Source organism: Panicum virgatum, chromosome 6K (genome assembly GCF_016808335.1).
Source record: "Panicum virgatum strain AP13 chromosome 6K, P.virgatum_v5, whole genome shotgun sequence".
In the NCBI taxonomy this organism is placed as follows: Eukaryota; Viridiplantae; Streptophyta; class Magnoliopsida; order Poales; family Poaceae; genus Panicum; species Panicum virgatum.
In genome coordinates, this window is record NC_053141.1 from 16,068,313 (window position 1) to 16,085,526 (window position 17,214).

At 45.4% G+C, this 17,214-nt stretch overlaps 1 protein-coding gene across 3 annotated transcripts; it reads left to right on the top strand.

Annotated features, from left to right (window-relative positions):
- The first annotated feature begins 2,671 nt into the window (after window positions 1–2,671).
- Window positions 2,672–8,558, top strand: LOC120711888 (NADPH--cytochrome P450 reductase). 3 transcript variants are annotated; one of them, XM_039997563.1, is made up of 17 exons: window positions 2,672–3,176; window positions 4,004–4,063; window positions 4,177–4,253; window positions 4,641–4,782; window positions 4,888–4,924; window positions 5,011–5,080; window positions 5,173–5,364; window positions 5,474–5,566; window positions 5,682–5,910; window positions 6,002–6,085; window positions 6,171–6,322; window positions 6,406–6,502; window positions 7,379–7,528; window positions 7,614–7,691; window positions 7,780–7,902; window positions 7,992–8,105; window positions 8,223–8,558. In XM_039997563.1, exons 1-17 carry the CDS (start codon window positions 2,844–2,846, stop codon window positions 8,301–8,303), a joined length of 2,112 nt encoding a protein of 703 aa, XP_039853497.1. In that variant the 5' UTR covers window positions 2,672–2,843; the 3' UTR covers window positions 8,304–8,558. The 3 variants fall into 3 exon arrangements, with proteins under 3 accessions (XP_039853497.1, XP_039853498.1, XP_039853499.1); XM_039997564.1 differs by lacking the exon at window positions 2,672–3,176 and adding an exon at window positions 3,783–3,927; XM_039997565.1 differs by lacking the exon at window positions 2,672–3,176 and adding an exon at window positions 3,892–3,915.
- Window positions 8,559–17,214: the final 8,656 nt, after the last annotated feature.

A 17,214-nucleotide genomic window follows, 5' to 3' on the forward strand; every position in this document is an offset into this window, starting at 1 on the left:
TTCGGATCGAGGCAGAATCAGAAGGCCTTCGCCTCCAAGGAAGAGGCAGGCACCCCGCACCCTTGCTGACCTCCTTTGCATTCCTTCGCCGCGCTTGCCTTGTCCGTTTTTTTATTTGTTCCACAAGAAATAAACCTCCGGCCGCCTGCGTCTTGACCCACGCTTTTGAAGTCTTCCTCACCTAGGAGATGTTGATATCCAACGTATTTCAGCTCAACTCTTCTTGGGAAAATTTTATAAAAAGTTAAGCAGAGTACTTGGCAGACGACTATTGTTTGAGGCTACGCGCAAGGTGGAACTTACACGTCTAGACTTCGAATTCTACTACTTTTGATGAATATTTTACTAGAACTTCTGGCAAACCGTATCCTTGAGTTTTTCTACAAAAGTAGTTCCAAAATGTTGTAACTTTCTCATTTCTTTTATATGTTTCTCGGCACAAAATGATGGCCAACTAGCATTTTATTAGTGGCCACCCTTCTTGGGGGAGGATTTTAATCCAAGGCCATATCTCAATATTGACAAGTTAATGGAATTGCAACATCCTCCTCGACTCTCCCTTTCCGTTTGTTGGCACCGCCTGGCCTTCGATCATGCTCGCTAATGTCGCCTCTGCAGAGGAACTCGGTCACTAACTCATGGGGCCAGGCCCACACGCTAGTGACTGAAATCACCTCTGCAGCTCCTGCAGAAGATCTCAGTCCCCTCTAACACTGTCAATCCATCACCAAGTCTCGGACCACCCGCGACATTTCCGCTAGCCGCAACACTTGGATTACATTCACCCCTAACTGCAATCCTCTCCCTTTTCTTATGGCACCTCTTGATCAAACACTAGATCGGGTTGGTTTTAAAAAAAAACCTGAGTTCAAGACTAACGTCGGCCTCCAAATATCGGCCACGCCTACCCTGCGCATGGCCCCAAAGAATGAGAGGGTGAGAGGTAGGCGGCTGCCCTGGCCCCAAGCACGCAACAAATGTTGTTGCAACAGATCGTGAGGTCAAGAGCTCTGAATTTCGATGGCACAGAAGCCATTTCGAACGGCAAAAATTTGGCTTTGTGTCGGAAAGCTACCACTCTATTCTGCTGACAACCAGCAGCAGTATTTTTCTCTTACACCAAATCAGCACCCGTTATTAGTCAGTCAGCAGTACTTTTCTCTCACAGAAAATCAGCACCAGCCACAGCCTGAGAGTATAGATGGCAACGGGTAAAATCCGCGCGGATACTAACTCCACAAACCCGCACCCGCAAGCCCAAACCCGTGCCTGCACCCGCGCCCGCAACCCGCAATGGGTAGTAAACAAAACCCATATCCGCTATCCGCGGATACAGCATACCCGCGGGCACGCCCGTATACCCGTAAACTTAAGAAAATCATGCACAAAATTCAATCTTAACAGCAAGCAAAATTAGAATATGTAACAACACAATCAAAATCAAACAAGACTACAAGGGTCATTGTTCAGCATATATTCATGGAGCTGCGGCTGGTGGTGGAGCTGCCGCTGGCGACGCTGTGCAGCAGCGGCAGCCGCACAGGCACCCAAGGAGGCGATCAGGCGGAGGCCGGAGGCTGGAGGGCGAGGCCCGAGGGGGCAGGCCGCTCCGCCGGGCGCTGGGGCCTGGGGGGCGCGACAGGCGGCTCCGCGCGGTGCAGGCAATGGCGGCCAGGCGGGGCGGACGACTGCTAGAGGAGGAGGGGTGAGTGGCGGCCGGCAGCCCGAGGTGGAAGGAAGGGCGGAGGCCGCGACGCGCGGCGTTGGGGACGTGGGGGCGGGGCGCTGCGCTCGCTTGGTTGGGGGGGGGTTGGCGGCAGGCAGGGGCAGAGCCTCGTAGAGGTGAAACTAGGCTTCGGCCCCCTTTGCCTCGGTAGAAATTCCCTAGGTCCAGTACTAATCCAAGGACCAAGTATAGCAATTGCCAACATACGCATACACAACAATGTCGTAGCAGGCAGCATTAGCGCATCTAAACCAGCCCAAGGCCCAAACATGAACTGAATTTCACTTGCTTTCTGAAATCGGCCCCCTACAATTAGCTTCACCCTTCGCCACTGGCGGCTGGGACTGGGAATTGGGGAGAGATGAGAGAAACCCTAGAGATATTTTATATAAAAGGGTGGTAGGGCCACATGTCAACAGATTTGCGGGTTCAGGTATCAAATTTTTAGACCCATTATAAAATACCCGTTGGGTTTGGAATCGTACCCGCGTCCGCACCCGCGGGCACAAATCTAGACCCGAATCCACGCACAACGGGTCGGGTATCCGCGGGTACGCGAGTATTTTCTACCCGTTACCGTCTTTAGGTGAGAGCGGTACTTTTCGCCACGCCGCCGGTTTCCATTGCCATACCCATGCCCGCCGCTCTTCGCGACCGCTTCCTTTCCTTTCCCGCCTCCCCGGTTCCCCCCACCTACACCCAGCAACATGACGCCACCGAGCAGCCACGCTGCTCGGGTTCCATGCCATCCGGCCATCCCCCCAAAACCTACCCCCACCACCGCGCCGGGCCCACGCCCTGACGCCCGCGCACGCAGCACCCCCGGGCCCACCCCGCAGCCGCAGCGAAGCCTCTCCCTCCGCCGCGGTGGTAGGTGGTTTGACCGCGCCTCGCCATCCCCGCCGCCCGCCCGGCTATATAAGCCCCCGCGCCTCCCCCGCCTCGCCGGCAGCAGCAGCGGCGTCCACCGTACCGAGCTGTTGCGAGCCGTAATTGCCGGCCCGACCGTAACCAAGGCTCGCTCACCGCCGCTGCCGCGCACAGCATTCAATCTCCCCTCCCCCCTGCCGCCGCCTCACCTACCACCAGCCAACCAACCCCCGGCGCCGAGCTGACGATGGACTCGGCGGCGTCGTCGGGCGCGATGGAGCTGGTGGCGGCGCTGCTGCGTGGGCGCGTCCCGCCGGAGCTGGGCGGGGGCGGCGCCGAGGGCCGCGCGCTCGTCGCCACGCTCGCGGCCGCCGTGCTCGGCGCCGCGCTGCTCGTGCTCTGGCGGCGGGCCGCCGCCGGCAAGAAGCGGAAGCAGGAGGCGGCCGCCGCGGCGGAGGCCGTGCACTTCAAGGCCAGGAGCGCCAAGGTCGCCGACGAGGAGGCGGAGGCGGCGGCCGACAGGAAGAAGGTCACCGTCTTCTTCGGCACGCAGACCGGCACCGCCGAGGGGTTCGCCAAGGTGCGTGCGTGCGCAGCGACGACCGATTGATCACCCTCTCTTTTCTCTCATATATAAATTTGCTTGTTTTTTGACGAATTTTTAGCTTGTTTATTTACTACGCTATACAAACAAAATTGTAATTCCAAGGGTACGGGGATTTTGATTAGGGGAGACAAGCAACTAGCAACTGCTTTCTGGGTTGATGGCGACGGGTTTTTAAAACCTTCCCCATCATTGTCGTGCCGGCCCCGAGATCGCTAGTCTACAAATGGCTAGTCTACAAATGTTACCGCCACGTTTGAATAGTTTGGAACAAAATACGAATTTTATCGGACTTAATTTTCCAGGGTGTCCTAGTCCAACTGATCTACTAGCTAGTATTTGCTTGACAAAGTCAACAAGCCGCTCGTTCCTTCATCAGTCATCACCCGTCAGGATTTTTTTTTTTTGTTCAACTGCTGCTAGCAAGTAGCAAGTAGCAAATAGCCAACGGCATGTGTTGACCACAAATAAGCAACACAGGCATGTGGATGGAAATAATATGGCTGTCGATGTCAACCTTCAAGGAGGGGGGGTTGGTGGGCTAAACAAACCTTCTCCTCTGCTCCCTTTCTTTCTGAACCCCAACCAAATCACATCGTCGTGGTTGGTTTCGTGCGTAAAAGCAACAAACAAAGGGGAAAAGTGGGAGTTGTTTGGTAGATTTGGTGGGAAAAGACGAAAAGACAATTGTCTTTTCTAGTCTTGAACCCTTCTTGTAATCTTCAGTGTATGGCTGTATGCATGTTTTTTGTTAGGTATATAATATGGTCTTCTAATTATTTGATCTGCTATGTATATAACAGGCGCTTGCTGAGGAGGCAAAGGCAAGATATGACAAGGCAATCTTTAAAGTTGTGGACATGGTAAGAAATAACAGCACAGAACCATGAACGTTGAATGGAAATTTAGTCTGGTGCATCATTCAAAACAAGGATCACTTCAAATGATCTTATGCACAAAGTATGGGTGTTTATAGGATGATTATGCAGCAGAGGATGAGGAATTTGAGGAAAATTTGAAGAAAGAGAAGATAGCGTTGTTCTTCGTGGCAACGTAAGACATTTATTCTTGCCATTGTGCTCTTCTTTTTATAGCACTTTGATGTCACACTTCAGTGCGCAATGTGAAAGTAAGTCAATAGTAGTTTTTTTTCCTAGAACACGCAGGAGAGCTGTATATCTTTGTATTAAGAGAGAAAGTCATTTGTAGTTTCACAGCTTCTAAACACCAAAACATTCATAATGTTGTCCTGAAATTTATATTGATCTCAGCACACTTTGTCTGCCTTTATTTCATTATTCATTTTGTCAGCTTGGATGAAGCCTTAGTTGTAATAGTTGAATTAACAATTTAGGAAGAGTCAAAATTTGGTGAACGTTCTCATTTACTCTGTCTTAGTACTCAAGGAAACCTTGCTAATGTTAGTTTGGTAAATTTCAGGTACGGAGATGGTGAGCCAACTGACAATGCCGCTAGGTTCTACAAATGGTTCACGGAGGGAAATGAGAGGGGAGTCTGGTTGAGTGATCTTGAGTATGCTGTGTTTGGTCTGGGCAATCGACAGTACGAGCATTTCAACAAGGTACTCAAAAATACAACTTATCATATCATTTTACTATGTGTTTCCTCATTTGTAAAATCTTGTTATGCTGGCATTCATTTTTTTGATCTCTTGGATCTGCTACAGATAGCCGTGGTAGTTGACAACCTCCTAACTGAACAAGGTATGCACATGAGTCATGACTATCGTACATGTCTTTTTCATTAGTCAAGCTGTTCAGTTGACCTTAGGTGTTTCATGTTTGACTAGGTGGAAAATGCCTTGTTCCAGTTGGTCTCGGAGATGATGATCAATGCATTGAGGATGACTTCAATGCATGGTATGTCTTATTAGTTTCTCTCAAGCTGAATTTTGTCATTTGACTGCTTCAGTGTTATTTATGGTGCTTCCTGAACTCTATTGTCTCCTCAGGAAAGAAGCTCTCTGGCCAGAGTTGGATCGTTTACTTCGTGATGAAAATGATGTCTCCACAGGCACTACTTACACAGCTGCTATTCCTGAATACCGGGTTGAATTCATCAAGCCTGAGCAAGCAGTTCATTTGGAGAAAAACTTCAGCCTTGCAAATGGTCATGCCGTCCATGATGCTCAGCATCCTTGCCGGTAAGAATCTCCCTATTTTCCCTATATTTGAAGTAAGGGCAGAAAACCCCAAGATTTTCTGTAATATTGGAGTTCAAATTAATAAGCTGGACACTCTTTGCACCTTTAGGGCTAATGTGGCTGTGCGGCGAGAGCTCCACACTCCTGCTTCTGATCGTTCATGCACTCACTTGGAATTTGACATTGCTGGATCTGGTCTTATGTAAGTCATTATCTACAGTTCTGAGCATTGTTTAATCAGAAAAAGACTGCTAGTCGAGTTATTAAATTTTCCTTTAAATGATGTTCCTAATATAATTTACCATGCTGCTTATCAGGTATGAAACTGGTGACCATGTTGGTGTATACACTGAGAACTGCCCTGAAGTTGTGGAGGAGGCAGAGAGGTTGTTAGGCTACTCGCCGGAGACATTTTTCACCATCCATGCAGATAAAGAGGATGGTACTCCACTAAGCGGTGCTTCTCTTCCTTCTCCTTTCCCCTCCCCAATCATTGTGAGGAACGCACTTGCCCGATATGCTGATCTTCTGAATTCACCAAAGAAGGTGAGTGTTTCATCAGTGCAAAATGCCAAAAATTCTACATATTTTGACAATTGACGAGATAATTTAATCAAAAGATGTGTATGATTTGCAGAGTTCTTTGGTTGCATTAGCTACCTATGCTTCAGATCCTGCTGAGGCTGACCGTTTAAAATTCTTGGCCTCTCCTGCTGGGAAGGTGAGCTTCTGAGTGAACCGTGCAATTTTTCATCTTTATATGGAAATCATAGGCATAAGATTTAACAAGTGTATTCATGGTTCAGGATGAGTATGCTCAATGGGTTGTGGCAAGTCAAAGGAGCCTGTTGGAAGTCATGGCAGAGTTCCCTTCGGCAAAGCCTCCACTAGGAGTCTTCTTTGCAGCTGTTGCCCCTCGTCTTCAACCGAGATACTATTCTATTTCATCTTCACCTAGGTAAATAATCTGACTTACATTTTACTTCTCATTATGAATAGTTCAATGTTGCTGACCTATATATTTTTTTTGTCTATTATTAGTATGGCACCAACTAGGATTCATGTCACATGTGCGCTTGTGAATGAAACAACACCCGCTGGAAGGGTACATAAGGGGGTATGCTCAACTTGGATCAAGGTAAATTGTGATCGTATTATTTGTGTGTGTGTTTGTGTTTAGGGTTTTGATATCTCTCTGTCCTTTCCATAAAAAGAGTCTCTGTTCTCACCAATCGTGATAGTACCAAAGATGATAATTTTCATTAAATGAGTAAATTGAGTTGTCATTGTTGCAATACAACAACAACAATATAGCTTTTTTTCCCAAGCAAGTTAGGGTAGGCTAGAGATGAAACCCGAAAGAAATAAGTTCAAGGTTCAGGCACATTGATAGCTAGTCTCCAAGCGCTCCTATCCAAAGCTATCTCTTTAGAAATATTCCAATCCTTAAGGTCTCTCTTCACCAACTCATCCCACATCAGTTTAGGTCTACCTCTACCCCTCTTTACATTATCGACCCGCTCAAGAACCCCATTACGCACCGGCGCCTCAGGAGGCCTTCGTTGGACATGTCCAAACCATCTCAGCCGATGCTGGGTAAGTTTCTCCTCAATTGGTGCCACCCCGACCCTATCCCGAATAACTTCGTTCCAGACTCTATCCCTCCTTGTGTGCCCGCAAAACCACCGCAACATCCGCATCTCTGCTACACTCAGTTGCTGGACATGTCGCCTTTTTGTAGGCCAACATTCAGCACCGTATAACATCGCCGGACGAATTGTTGTCCTATAGAATTTGCCTTTTAGCTTTTGTGGCACCCTCTTGTCACAAAGGATGCCAGAAGCTTGCCGCCATTTCAACCAGCCAGCTGAAATTCTATGCCTAACATCTTCATCAATGTCGCCATCCTTTTGTAGCACCGATCCTAAATACCGAAAAATATCCTTCTGGACCACCACTTGCCCATCTAGGCTAACGTCTCCCCCCTCATGCCTAGTCCCGATTGGATTTTCAGAATGCTGTTCCATCAGAAGAGAGCAAGGATTGCAGCTGGGCTCCGATATTTGTGAGACAATCAAACTTCAAACTGCCAGCTGATCCTTCAGTTCCAATTATCATGATTGGCCCTGGGACTGGTCTAGCACCCTTCCGTGGCTTCTTGCAGGTTGATTTCTGCCCCCATGGTACTTATGCTTATGAACTGGTCATCAGTCAGACTGCTAATGTGCAAATTTCATCCATGATACCAGGAGAGGCTAGCTCAAAAAGAATCTGGAACCGAGCTTGGTCAATCGGTGTTCTTCTTTGGATGCAGAAATAGCAAGATGGTACACACCGAACAGATATCTCACTTAACAGTTAACACCAAAGATCTGCACTGCTATAGGCCATAGCTGACATGATTTTGATTTTCAGGACTTCATCTATGAGGATGAGCTGAACAATTTCCTTGAGCAAGGAGCACTATCTGAGCTGGTTCTTGCCTTCTCACGTCAGGGTCCTACCAAGGAATATGTGCAACACAAAATGGCGCAGAAAGTAATTCATCTGCACCTTTCTTATAAACTAAAGTTAACCCTTCGAGCCCCTAGTCCGGTGACTCATAATTCCACTCTGTCCATTTCCAGGCATCTGAAATCTGGGACATGATTTCCCAAGGTGCTTATATCTATGTATGCGGTGACGCCAAAGGCATGGCCAGAGATGTACATAAAGTTCTCCACACCATCGTTCAGGAGCAGGTACTGATGATAGGCCTCATTTTCATGGGGGATTTAAAGTACTTGCATACCACTAATAATATGGTGAATTCCTCATTTCTCATGCAAACTCTGTCCTTTTTTTTCTGTTTAAAACAGGGTTCACTTGACAGTTCTAAAGCCGAGAGCTTCGTGAAGAATCTCCAAACAGAGGGCAGATATCTGAGGGATGTGTGGTAAGGGCCGGACATGGAAAATTCCTGATATTCATTGGGGAACATTCATTCATGTTATACAAATGTACAACTATTGCCGGAAGAGTATTGACAACGGACCAAGATCAGATGTTTCTAGTGGCTCTGCATTTTTTTTCTTTTTCTCTCTTATTTCTTTTGTTTTTGAGATATTCTCGAGAGGTCTTTGCACCTGTGTAGTACAAATTCTTTATATGTATAAGATGAGGACAATTTTGACATAAGCCTGTTACAGTGTTTATAGTTGTGGCAAATAGGGTCTCGGGTAATTATAGATGAGTAAAATGCACTGTGGGTACATGAACTTGCAGTGCTGTGTCAAATAGGTCCATAAACTTAGAAACCGGACATCTAGCCCCTCGAATTTGCGAACCCGTTCACCCCAGGTCCAGTCCGGTTTTGCATGGCTTGCATGTGTTAGAAATCTAGGCAATTTTCGGTATATTTTAATTCCAAAATTAAATGTATAAACTAGCAATATTTCTATGACTTTAAGGAGTAAAATAAAACATGTGAACATGTTTATACTTATCACACATATAAGCATAAACAATATAAATAACCAAAGTTTCAGGGAGTACCCTAAAGCGGGGCCGTTGCCGGAGGCATTGGCTGCGCTGTTACCAACTGGAGTAGACATCTACTCGGTTGGCCTCAGTCGAAGTAGTCGAACTAAATCGGTGCAGGAAGAAGTTCGCAGTGCAGTCCCACGAACGGTCACCAAGATGTAGTCGACGTAGTCGTTCGGCCACCAGAATGTAGTCGACGTAGTCGTTCGGCTCGTCCACCAGGAAGTAGTCGTACAATCGGGCAAAGCCTTAGTATTTTTGAGCAGTCACGCTAAAGCGTTACCCAAAAACCTGATTGCCCGCCTATCCCGTGCAGGATCTCAAGGCGAGCAAGGTTTCGGAGGCCTGCTCACGCTAATTCTGTGCGCGCAGAAATTAGCGTTGGGGAACTCAGTTGTTGCAACTGGAGAGGGAGAAGAGAGGAGCCGAGTTGCCTCAGTGCTCTGGTGCAGGATGGATGAGGGGAATGGCACTCCTTATATAGTGACTCAGGTGCTCAGGATCGTTGAACCTGGACACCATCAGAGTCATTTAGGTGATGCGGTTATGGCCATTAATTACAGATTTAATTGCACGTTTAATCGCACGATTAATTGCTGTCAACGGCAAAATAGCCATCACATCGTACCGCGCCGCGCCGCGACGCGCCGCACCGCCCGTCCGGCCGGCCGGCCGCGCCGCGCCGCGCCTCGCCTCGGCCTCGGCCTCGGCCACGGCCACGGCCACGGCCACGGCCCGGCCCGGCCCGGCCCGGCGCGGCGAGGCGAGCGCGCGCGCGCGTGTGGTTCACCGTCCTCCTCTTACCGGCTTCACAAGTGGTGTACAAGAAGTCCACCTTTTAAGTCGGTTGAGATCCTCCTCAATTCCCGGTACGGAATTAAACATTGATTCCCTAGCATTAATAGTGGGCTTTAAATTCTTTTAATGCTTTAGAATAAATGGGCCAACCCCATTACTCCAACAATCCCCACCAAGAAATTTAAGCCACACTAGAAATACCCTCATTCTCTCATTGATATACCAGTATTCGACAGAGACTGTTAAGTTGAACTTCCATCTAGGACAAAGGCTACACTTATTCACAACTGTGCAATGGACTATGCCTTGAATTGCCAGTTTTGTGCAAACAAGTTTGACCAGAGCCCTACACTGGTACTAGGCTGCAAAAGCATCCCCGCGGTTTGGAGCTTATAAGTCATACTCCAGGCCCTTCATGAGTTTCTAGAGAATACCCAATTCTCATAGACCATGACCAGTGGTCAAACTCATATAGGTGTGTTCCTTTCAGATGTTCTGTAGGACAACATCTTTGTTTCAAGAAAACAACTCATTTGTTTAAAAGAAACCACCTGGCACACATTAAGGTATAGACCAACCTGCCATACAGATTAGAAGAGAAATGCACCTTATACACGGAATGAGCCCTTTTCACAAAGGTTCTCTTCTCACAGTCAGACTTTAGTTTGTTTCACCATCCTAATTCACGGGATCTCCGATCACATAGGACAGGTTTCCACTATAGAATGACTCACGTGGGTCTCAAGCCCAATTCCATAGATGCATTGTCTATCACATTTCGTGAAAGACCCTTTGTAAACTGATCTGCCAGATTTTTAGCCGTCTGAACATAGTCCAGGGCTATAACTCCGGAGTTTCTCAATTTTCTGACAGATTTCAACCGCCTTTTCACATGTCTAGATGACTTCATGTTATCCTTTGAACTATTCACCTTGACAATTACCGTTTGATTGTCACAGTTCATTAGGATTGCCGGTAACGGTTTTTCAACTATCGGCAAGTCCATAAGGAGCTCACGAAGCCACTCAGCCTCAACAGTGGCGGTATCTAATGCTGTGAGTTCTGCTTCCATAGTTGACCTCGTTAAGATGGTCTGCTTGCAAGACTTCCAGGAAACAGCTCCACCACCAAGTGTAAACACATATCCACTTGTGGCTTTTATCTCATCAGCATCAGAAATCCAATTTGAATCACTATACCCTTCTAGTACCCTTGGGTACCCGGTGTAGTGAATTCCATAGTTCATTGTCCCCTTCAGATAGCGCATTACTCTTTCAAGACCCTTCCAATGATCATCTCCCGGGTTTGAAACAAACCGGCTCAGTTTGCTTACAGCAAACGAGATGTCAGGTCTTGTAGCGCTCGCTAAATACATTAATGAACCAATGATCTGAGAATATCTCAGCTGATCTTGCATTATCCTTTTGTTCTTTCTAAGAATTAAACTGGCATCATATGGTGTTGAGACAGGTTTATAGTCGCTATAACCAAAGCGACTTAACACCTTCTCCACATAGTGAGACTGTGTAAGAATCACCCCACCATTGATCTCTTTTAGCAGCTTTATATTAAGGATAACATCAGCTTCTCCCAGATCCTTCATCTCAAAATTTTGAGATAAAAACTCTTTGACTTCCTTAATCACATTAAGGCTAGTGCCAAAGATCAGTATGTCATCCACATACAAGCACAAAATCACTCCTTCAGCCCCACCATAGCGATAGTACACACATCTGTCAGCTTCGTTCACAACAAAGCCGGCAGAGGTCAAAGTTCTATCAAACTTTTCATGCCACTGCTTAGGCGCTTGCTTGAGACCATATAAAGATTTTAACAACTTACAAACCATTCCTTCTTGACCCTTTGATACAAACCCATCCGGCTGATCCATATAGATCTCCTCTTCTAACTCTCCATTGAGGAAAGCCGTCTTAACGTCCATCTGATGAACGAGAAGACCATAAGAGGCTGCCAAGGAAAGTAACACTCGAATTGTGGTCAATCGGGCAACTGGTGAATAAGTGTCAAAGAAATCTTCTCCTTCTTTTTGTGTATAACCCTTGGCCACAAGCCTAGTCTTGTACTTTTCAATAGTACCATCTGGCCTAAGCTTTTTCTTGAACACCCACTTGCATCCAACCGGTTTACATCCATAAGGACGTTCAACGACCTCCCAGGTTCCATTAGACATAATAGAATCCATCTCACTCCTTACTGCTTCCTTCCAATAGTCAGCATCAGGAGATGAATATGCCTCTTCAATGGTTCTGGGTGTATCATCTATGAGGTATACAATGAAATCATCACCAAAAGACTTCACAGTCCTTTGTCTCTTGCTCTTTCTCGGAGCATCATTGTTATCCTCCTCAGGATTTTCTACAAGTGTATGTTCATTGTGTTCTATCGGCTCAGCAGAGCCATCATCCTTGATGAACTCTTGCCTAGATGAACTTGTTTCATCTCTCATGGGAAAAATGTTTTCAAAAAATGTAGCATCTCTGGACTCCATTATAGTACCAACATGCATGTCAGGTACACCAGATTTCACTATTAAAAATCTATATCCAACGCTGTGAATAGCATAACCTAGAAAGATACAATCCACAGTTTTAGGTCCAAGCTTACGTTTCTTGGTTATTGGCACACTCACTTTTGCCAAACAACCCCATGTACGTAAGTATGACAGTGTTGGCCTTTTCTTCTCCCATTCCTCGAAAGGAGTTATCTCTTTATTCTTTGTAGGAACACGGTTTAGGACATGACATGCAGTCAATATAGCCTCACCCCACCATTCCTTGGAAAGTCCCGCTGTATCTAACATGGCGTTAACCAAATCCGTTAGAGTGCGGTTCTTTCTTTCGGCAACCCCATTTGACTGAGGTGAATAGGGAGGCGTCCTCTCATGAATAATACCATGTTCCTCGCAGAATAAAGTAAATAAATTTGAGAAATACTCGCCACCACGATCTGACCTAACTCTTTTGATCTTTCTCTCAAGTTGGTTTTCTACTTCAGCTTTATAGATTTTAAAGTAGTGTAAAGCTTCATCTTTTGACTTCAACAAATAGATGTAACAAAATCTAGTACTATCATCAATCAAAGTCATGAAATATTTTTTACCACCTTTTGTCAACACTCCATTCATTTCGCACAAATCGGAATGAATTAATTCTAAGGGTGCCAAGCTCCTTGCCTCCGCGGTCTTATGAGGCTTACGAGTTTGTTTTGATTCAACACATACATGACACTTAGAATTTTTGACAAAAGTGAACTTTGGAATTAAGCTCAAATTAGCTAAGCGCATCATACAACCAAAATTAACGTGACAAAGCCTCGAATGCCAAACATTTGTTTCATCAACGTTAATAACATTGTATGCAATTTTATTACAAACATCTGACAAAGAAAGACGGAACAAACCTCCGCTTTCATAACCTTTTCCAACAAAAGTACCAAACTTAGACAAGATACATTTATTGGACTCAAAGACTAATTTGAAACCATCTCTACACAGTAGAGAGCCGCTGACTAAATTCTTCTTGATGGTGGGGACATGCTGCACGTTCTTCAGCTGCACGGTCTTCCCCGAAGTAAACTTCAGATTTACCGTACCAACACCAAGAACACGCGCATGTGATCCGTTCCCCATCAGCAAGGAGGAAGTCCCGCCGGTCTGGTAAGAAGAGAACAAAGAAGCATCAGCACAAACATGAATATTACCACCAGTGTCAACCCACCACTCGGGTGAACCAAAGACTGAAAGAACAGTAGGTAATAAATTACCGTACCCCGAAGTTCCTCCAGGCTCGCTAATAACCATGTTGGTGGAGTCGTTGCCTTTGCGGTTCGGACACTTTGCAGCAAAGTGATCCGTACTAGCACACACATAGCAGGCTCCCGTCTTCTTCTTCTTCTTAAAAGTGGTTGTCTTCTTAGTCTTTGGTTGGTTCTGCGGTGGCTTTTTCTTGTTCTTATGGGAGTTGTTCTTCTGAACAAGATTGGCACTTGAAGCACCAACAACTCCTTTCCCACGTATGTCCTTTGCTCTCGCCTTCTCCTCAACATCAAGAGTCCCTATGAGTCCATCTATTGTGAACTCCTGTCTCTTATGTTTTAGAGAAGTAGCAAAGTCCCTCCAAGAAGGTGGCAGCTTAGAGATTATACCTCCAGCCACAAACTTATTGGGTAACACACATGGGGACTCTTTGCTGCAATTTTTGAGATCTTTTGCCAGAGTATGTATTTCATGAGCCTGTTCCACTACAGAACGGTCTTCGACCATCCTGTACTCAAGGAACTGCTCCATGATATACAACTCACTCCCGGCGTCAGATACTCCATATTGAGCCTCAAGAGCATCCCACAAAGCTTTCCCAGTTGGCAGCCGGATATAAGAATCCACCAGGTTATCACCGAGAACACTAATGATCAAGCCTCGAAAGAGGATATCAGCCTCATCGAACGCACTCCCTTCCTCTGGAGAGAATTGTTCAGGCTTACCCTCTTTCACATGGATCACTCTCGATAGTGTTAACCACAGTATAAGCCGCTCTTGCCAATGTTTGTAATTTGAACCATCAAAAGGTGATGGTTTGATTGATGCAGCAAAGCTAGATACCGAAAGCCTATTAACACAATCAGGTTTTTGGATTGTTAGAAATCTAGGCAATTTTCGGTATATTTTAATTCCAAAATTAAATGTATAAACTAGCAATATTTCTATGACTTTAAGGAGTAAAATAAAACATGTGAACATGTTTATACTTATCACACATATAAGCATAAACAATATAAATAACCAAAGTTTCAGGGAGTACCCTAAAGCGGGGCCGTTGCCGGAGGCATTGGCTGCGCTGTTACCAACTGGAGTAGACATCTACTCGGTTGGCCTCAGTCGAAGTAGTCGAACTAAATCGGTGCAGGAAGAAGTTCGCAGTGCAGTCCCACGAACGGTCACCAAGATGTAGTCGACGTAGTCGTTCGGCCACCAGAATGTAGTCGACGTAGTCGTTCGGCTCGTCCACCAGGAAGTAGTCGTACAATCGGGCAAAGCCTTAGTATTTTTTGCAGTCACGCTAAAGCGTTACCCAAAAACCTGATTGCCCGCCTATCCCGTGCAGGATCTCAAGGCGAGCAAGGTTTCGGAGGCCTGCTCACGCTAATTCTGTGCGCGCAGAAATTAGCGTTGGGGAACTCAGTTGTTGCAACTGGAGAGGGAGAAGAGAGGAGCCGAGTTGCCTCAGTGCTCTGGTGCAGGATGGATGAGGGGAATGGCACTCCTTATATAGTGACTCAGGTGCTCAGGATCGTTGAACCTGGACACCATCAGAGTCATTTAGGTGATGCGGTTATGGCCATTAATTACAGATTTAATTGCACGTTTAATCGCACGATTAATTGCTGTCAACGGCAAAATAGCCATCACATCGCGCCGCGCCGCGCCGCCCCGCCCCGCCCGCCCGTCCGGCCGGCCGCGCCTCGGCCTCGGCCTCGGCCTCGGCCTCGGCCACGGCCACGGCCACGGCCCGGCCCGGCGAGGCGAGCGAGCGCGCGCGCGTGTGGTTCACCGTCCTCCTCTTACCGGCTTCACAAGTGGTGTACAAGAAGTCCACCTTTTAAGTCGGTTGAGATCCTCCTCAATTCCCGGTACGGAATTAAACATTGATTCCCTAGCATTAATAGTGGGCTTTAAATTCTTTTAATGCTTTAGAATAAATGGGCCAAGCCCATTACTCCAACAGCATGGCGCTGTGCGCCCGCGGTTTGCTACAGTAAACCCAGATTTGCTACAGTTGCCGTGGTTTTGTTTTTTCTTTTCTAATTTATTTCCGCTGAATCTTTGAAAAATCATAACTCTTTGATACGACATCGGATGAAGATGATTTTTATATGAAAATTATAGCCCTCGATGAGATCTACAACTTTCTAGTTTTGAATTTTTTTCATTTGATGATGTTAAGGTGCTCAAAAAAATTATATAAAATTACAGCACCATAATAATCGCGTACTTTTGCTTGTCGCATTAGAAAATTAATATATTTTTTATTTGTTGTCAAATGAAGACACTTTGTATATCAAAATTTTAACACTTTTAACGATCTAGATTATTGTAGTTTTGAGTTTTTACATTTAAAGTTGTTAAGATATTGATAAAATAGTATAAAGCCTCAACGTCTTTTGTGTACTTAATATGCTGCTTTATACTGTTTTATCGACATTTTAACAACTTCAAATATAAAAACTTAAAACTCTAAGAATCTAGATCTTTTAGAGTACTAAAATTTTAGTATACAAGTGTCTTCATTTGACAACAAACAGAAAAATATATTAATTTTCTAGTGCGACAAGCAGAAGTACGTGATTATTATGGTGCTGTACTTTTGTATAATTTTTTTGGGCAACTTAACTTCATCAAATGAAAAAACTCAAAACTAGAAAGTTGTAGATCTCGTCGAGGGCTACAATTTTCATATAAAAATCATCTTCATCCGATGTCGTATCGAAGAGTTATGATTTTTCAAAGATTCAGCCGAAATAAATTAGAAAAGAAAAAACAAAACCGCGGCAACTGTAGCAAATCCGGGTTTACTGTAGCAAACCGCGGGCGCACAGCGCCATGCAAGCCATGCAAAACCGGACTGGACCTGGGGTGAACGGGTTCGCAAGTTCGAGGGGCTAGATGTCCGGTTTCTAAGTTTATGGACCTATTTGACACAGCGTTCATGTACCTACAGTGCATTTTACTCATTATAGATTATGTGTAAAGATATGGTGGTGAATCATCGGTTTTAGTCCTGAAATTAGATTGATCAGAGAACAAGGCGACTCGGAGTCAAGCAAAACAGAGTGTGTTAATTTCTTTTACTTATGTATAAACCCGAACATTTAAAGTCGAAACTTGAAAATGACAGGTTTTCAGCAGGAAGGTGCAAACTACTTCGCTCGTGTCCGTTACTTTTTAAAACACATCATTTTTCTGATCAAATGTCCGTAATTGGCTGCGCGACAGTGTATGCCACTATGGCTGATCACGGGAGAAGCATAGGCGCAACAATACAGTTGTGACTTGTGAGTCAGTTGTGACTTGTGAAACACCTTGTGCTGCCTCGTCTTTAATTTTGATCTGCTAATACACATTGCGTCAATTACGAAGCAAATATGGACAGAGTCGTTCACAACTATGTATAGACACTCCACCCTATAAATACAGGAACACAACCTTACCATATGAGTTTGGCAGATTTTTTGATTGATGAAGTCTACATATGTCTCATTGCTGATAGGCATATTGCCTACCATAGAACAGAATGAACAGCCCCACTAATTATTATGTACCGTCTCATTGATGTATTATCTAGTGTCTCTTTGATAAAAGTTGGGAAAAATCTGTAGCTTAGGATAAAACTAATAAAACATGCAAAGGGACTAGTAGCTGTGAGCCTTTGGAACTGAATCAGAATTCAAAATCGAAATACAATAGGGAAAATTGGGTCTGTACCATTAAAAGATTAAAATTTTAGAAAAATACCA

Bases quoted from the DNA above. Each gene is read 5' to 3' on its own strand.
- LOC120711888 (XM_039997563.1), top strand. From the start codon at position 2,844: ATGGACTCGGCGGCGTCGTCGGGCGCGATGGAGCTGGTGGCGGCGCTG. The intron at 5,567-5,681 runs GTAAGTCATTAT...GCTGCTTATCAG, and splicing joins ATTGCTGGATCTGGTCTTAT to GTATGAAACTGGTGACCATG. The intron at 7,692-7,779 runs GTACACACCGAA...TTTGATTTTCAG, and splicing joins GATGCAGAAATAGCAAGATG to GACTTCATCTATGAGGATGA.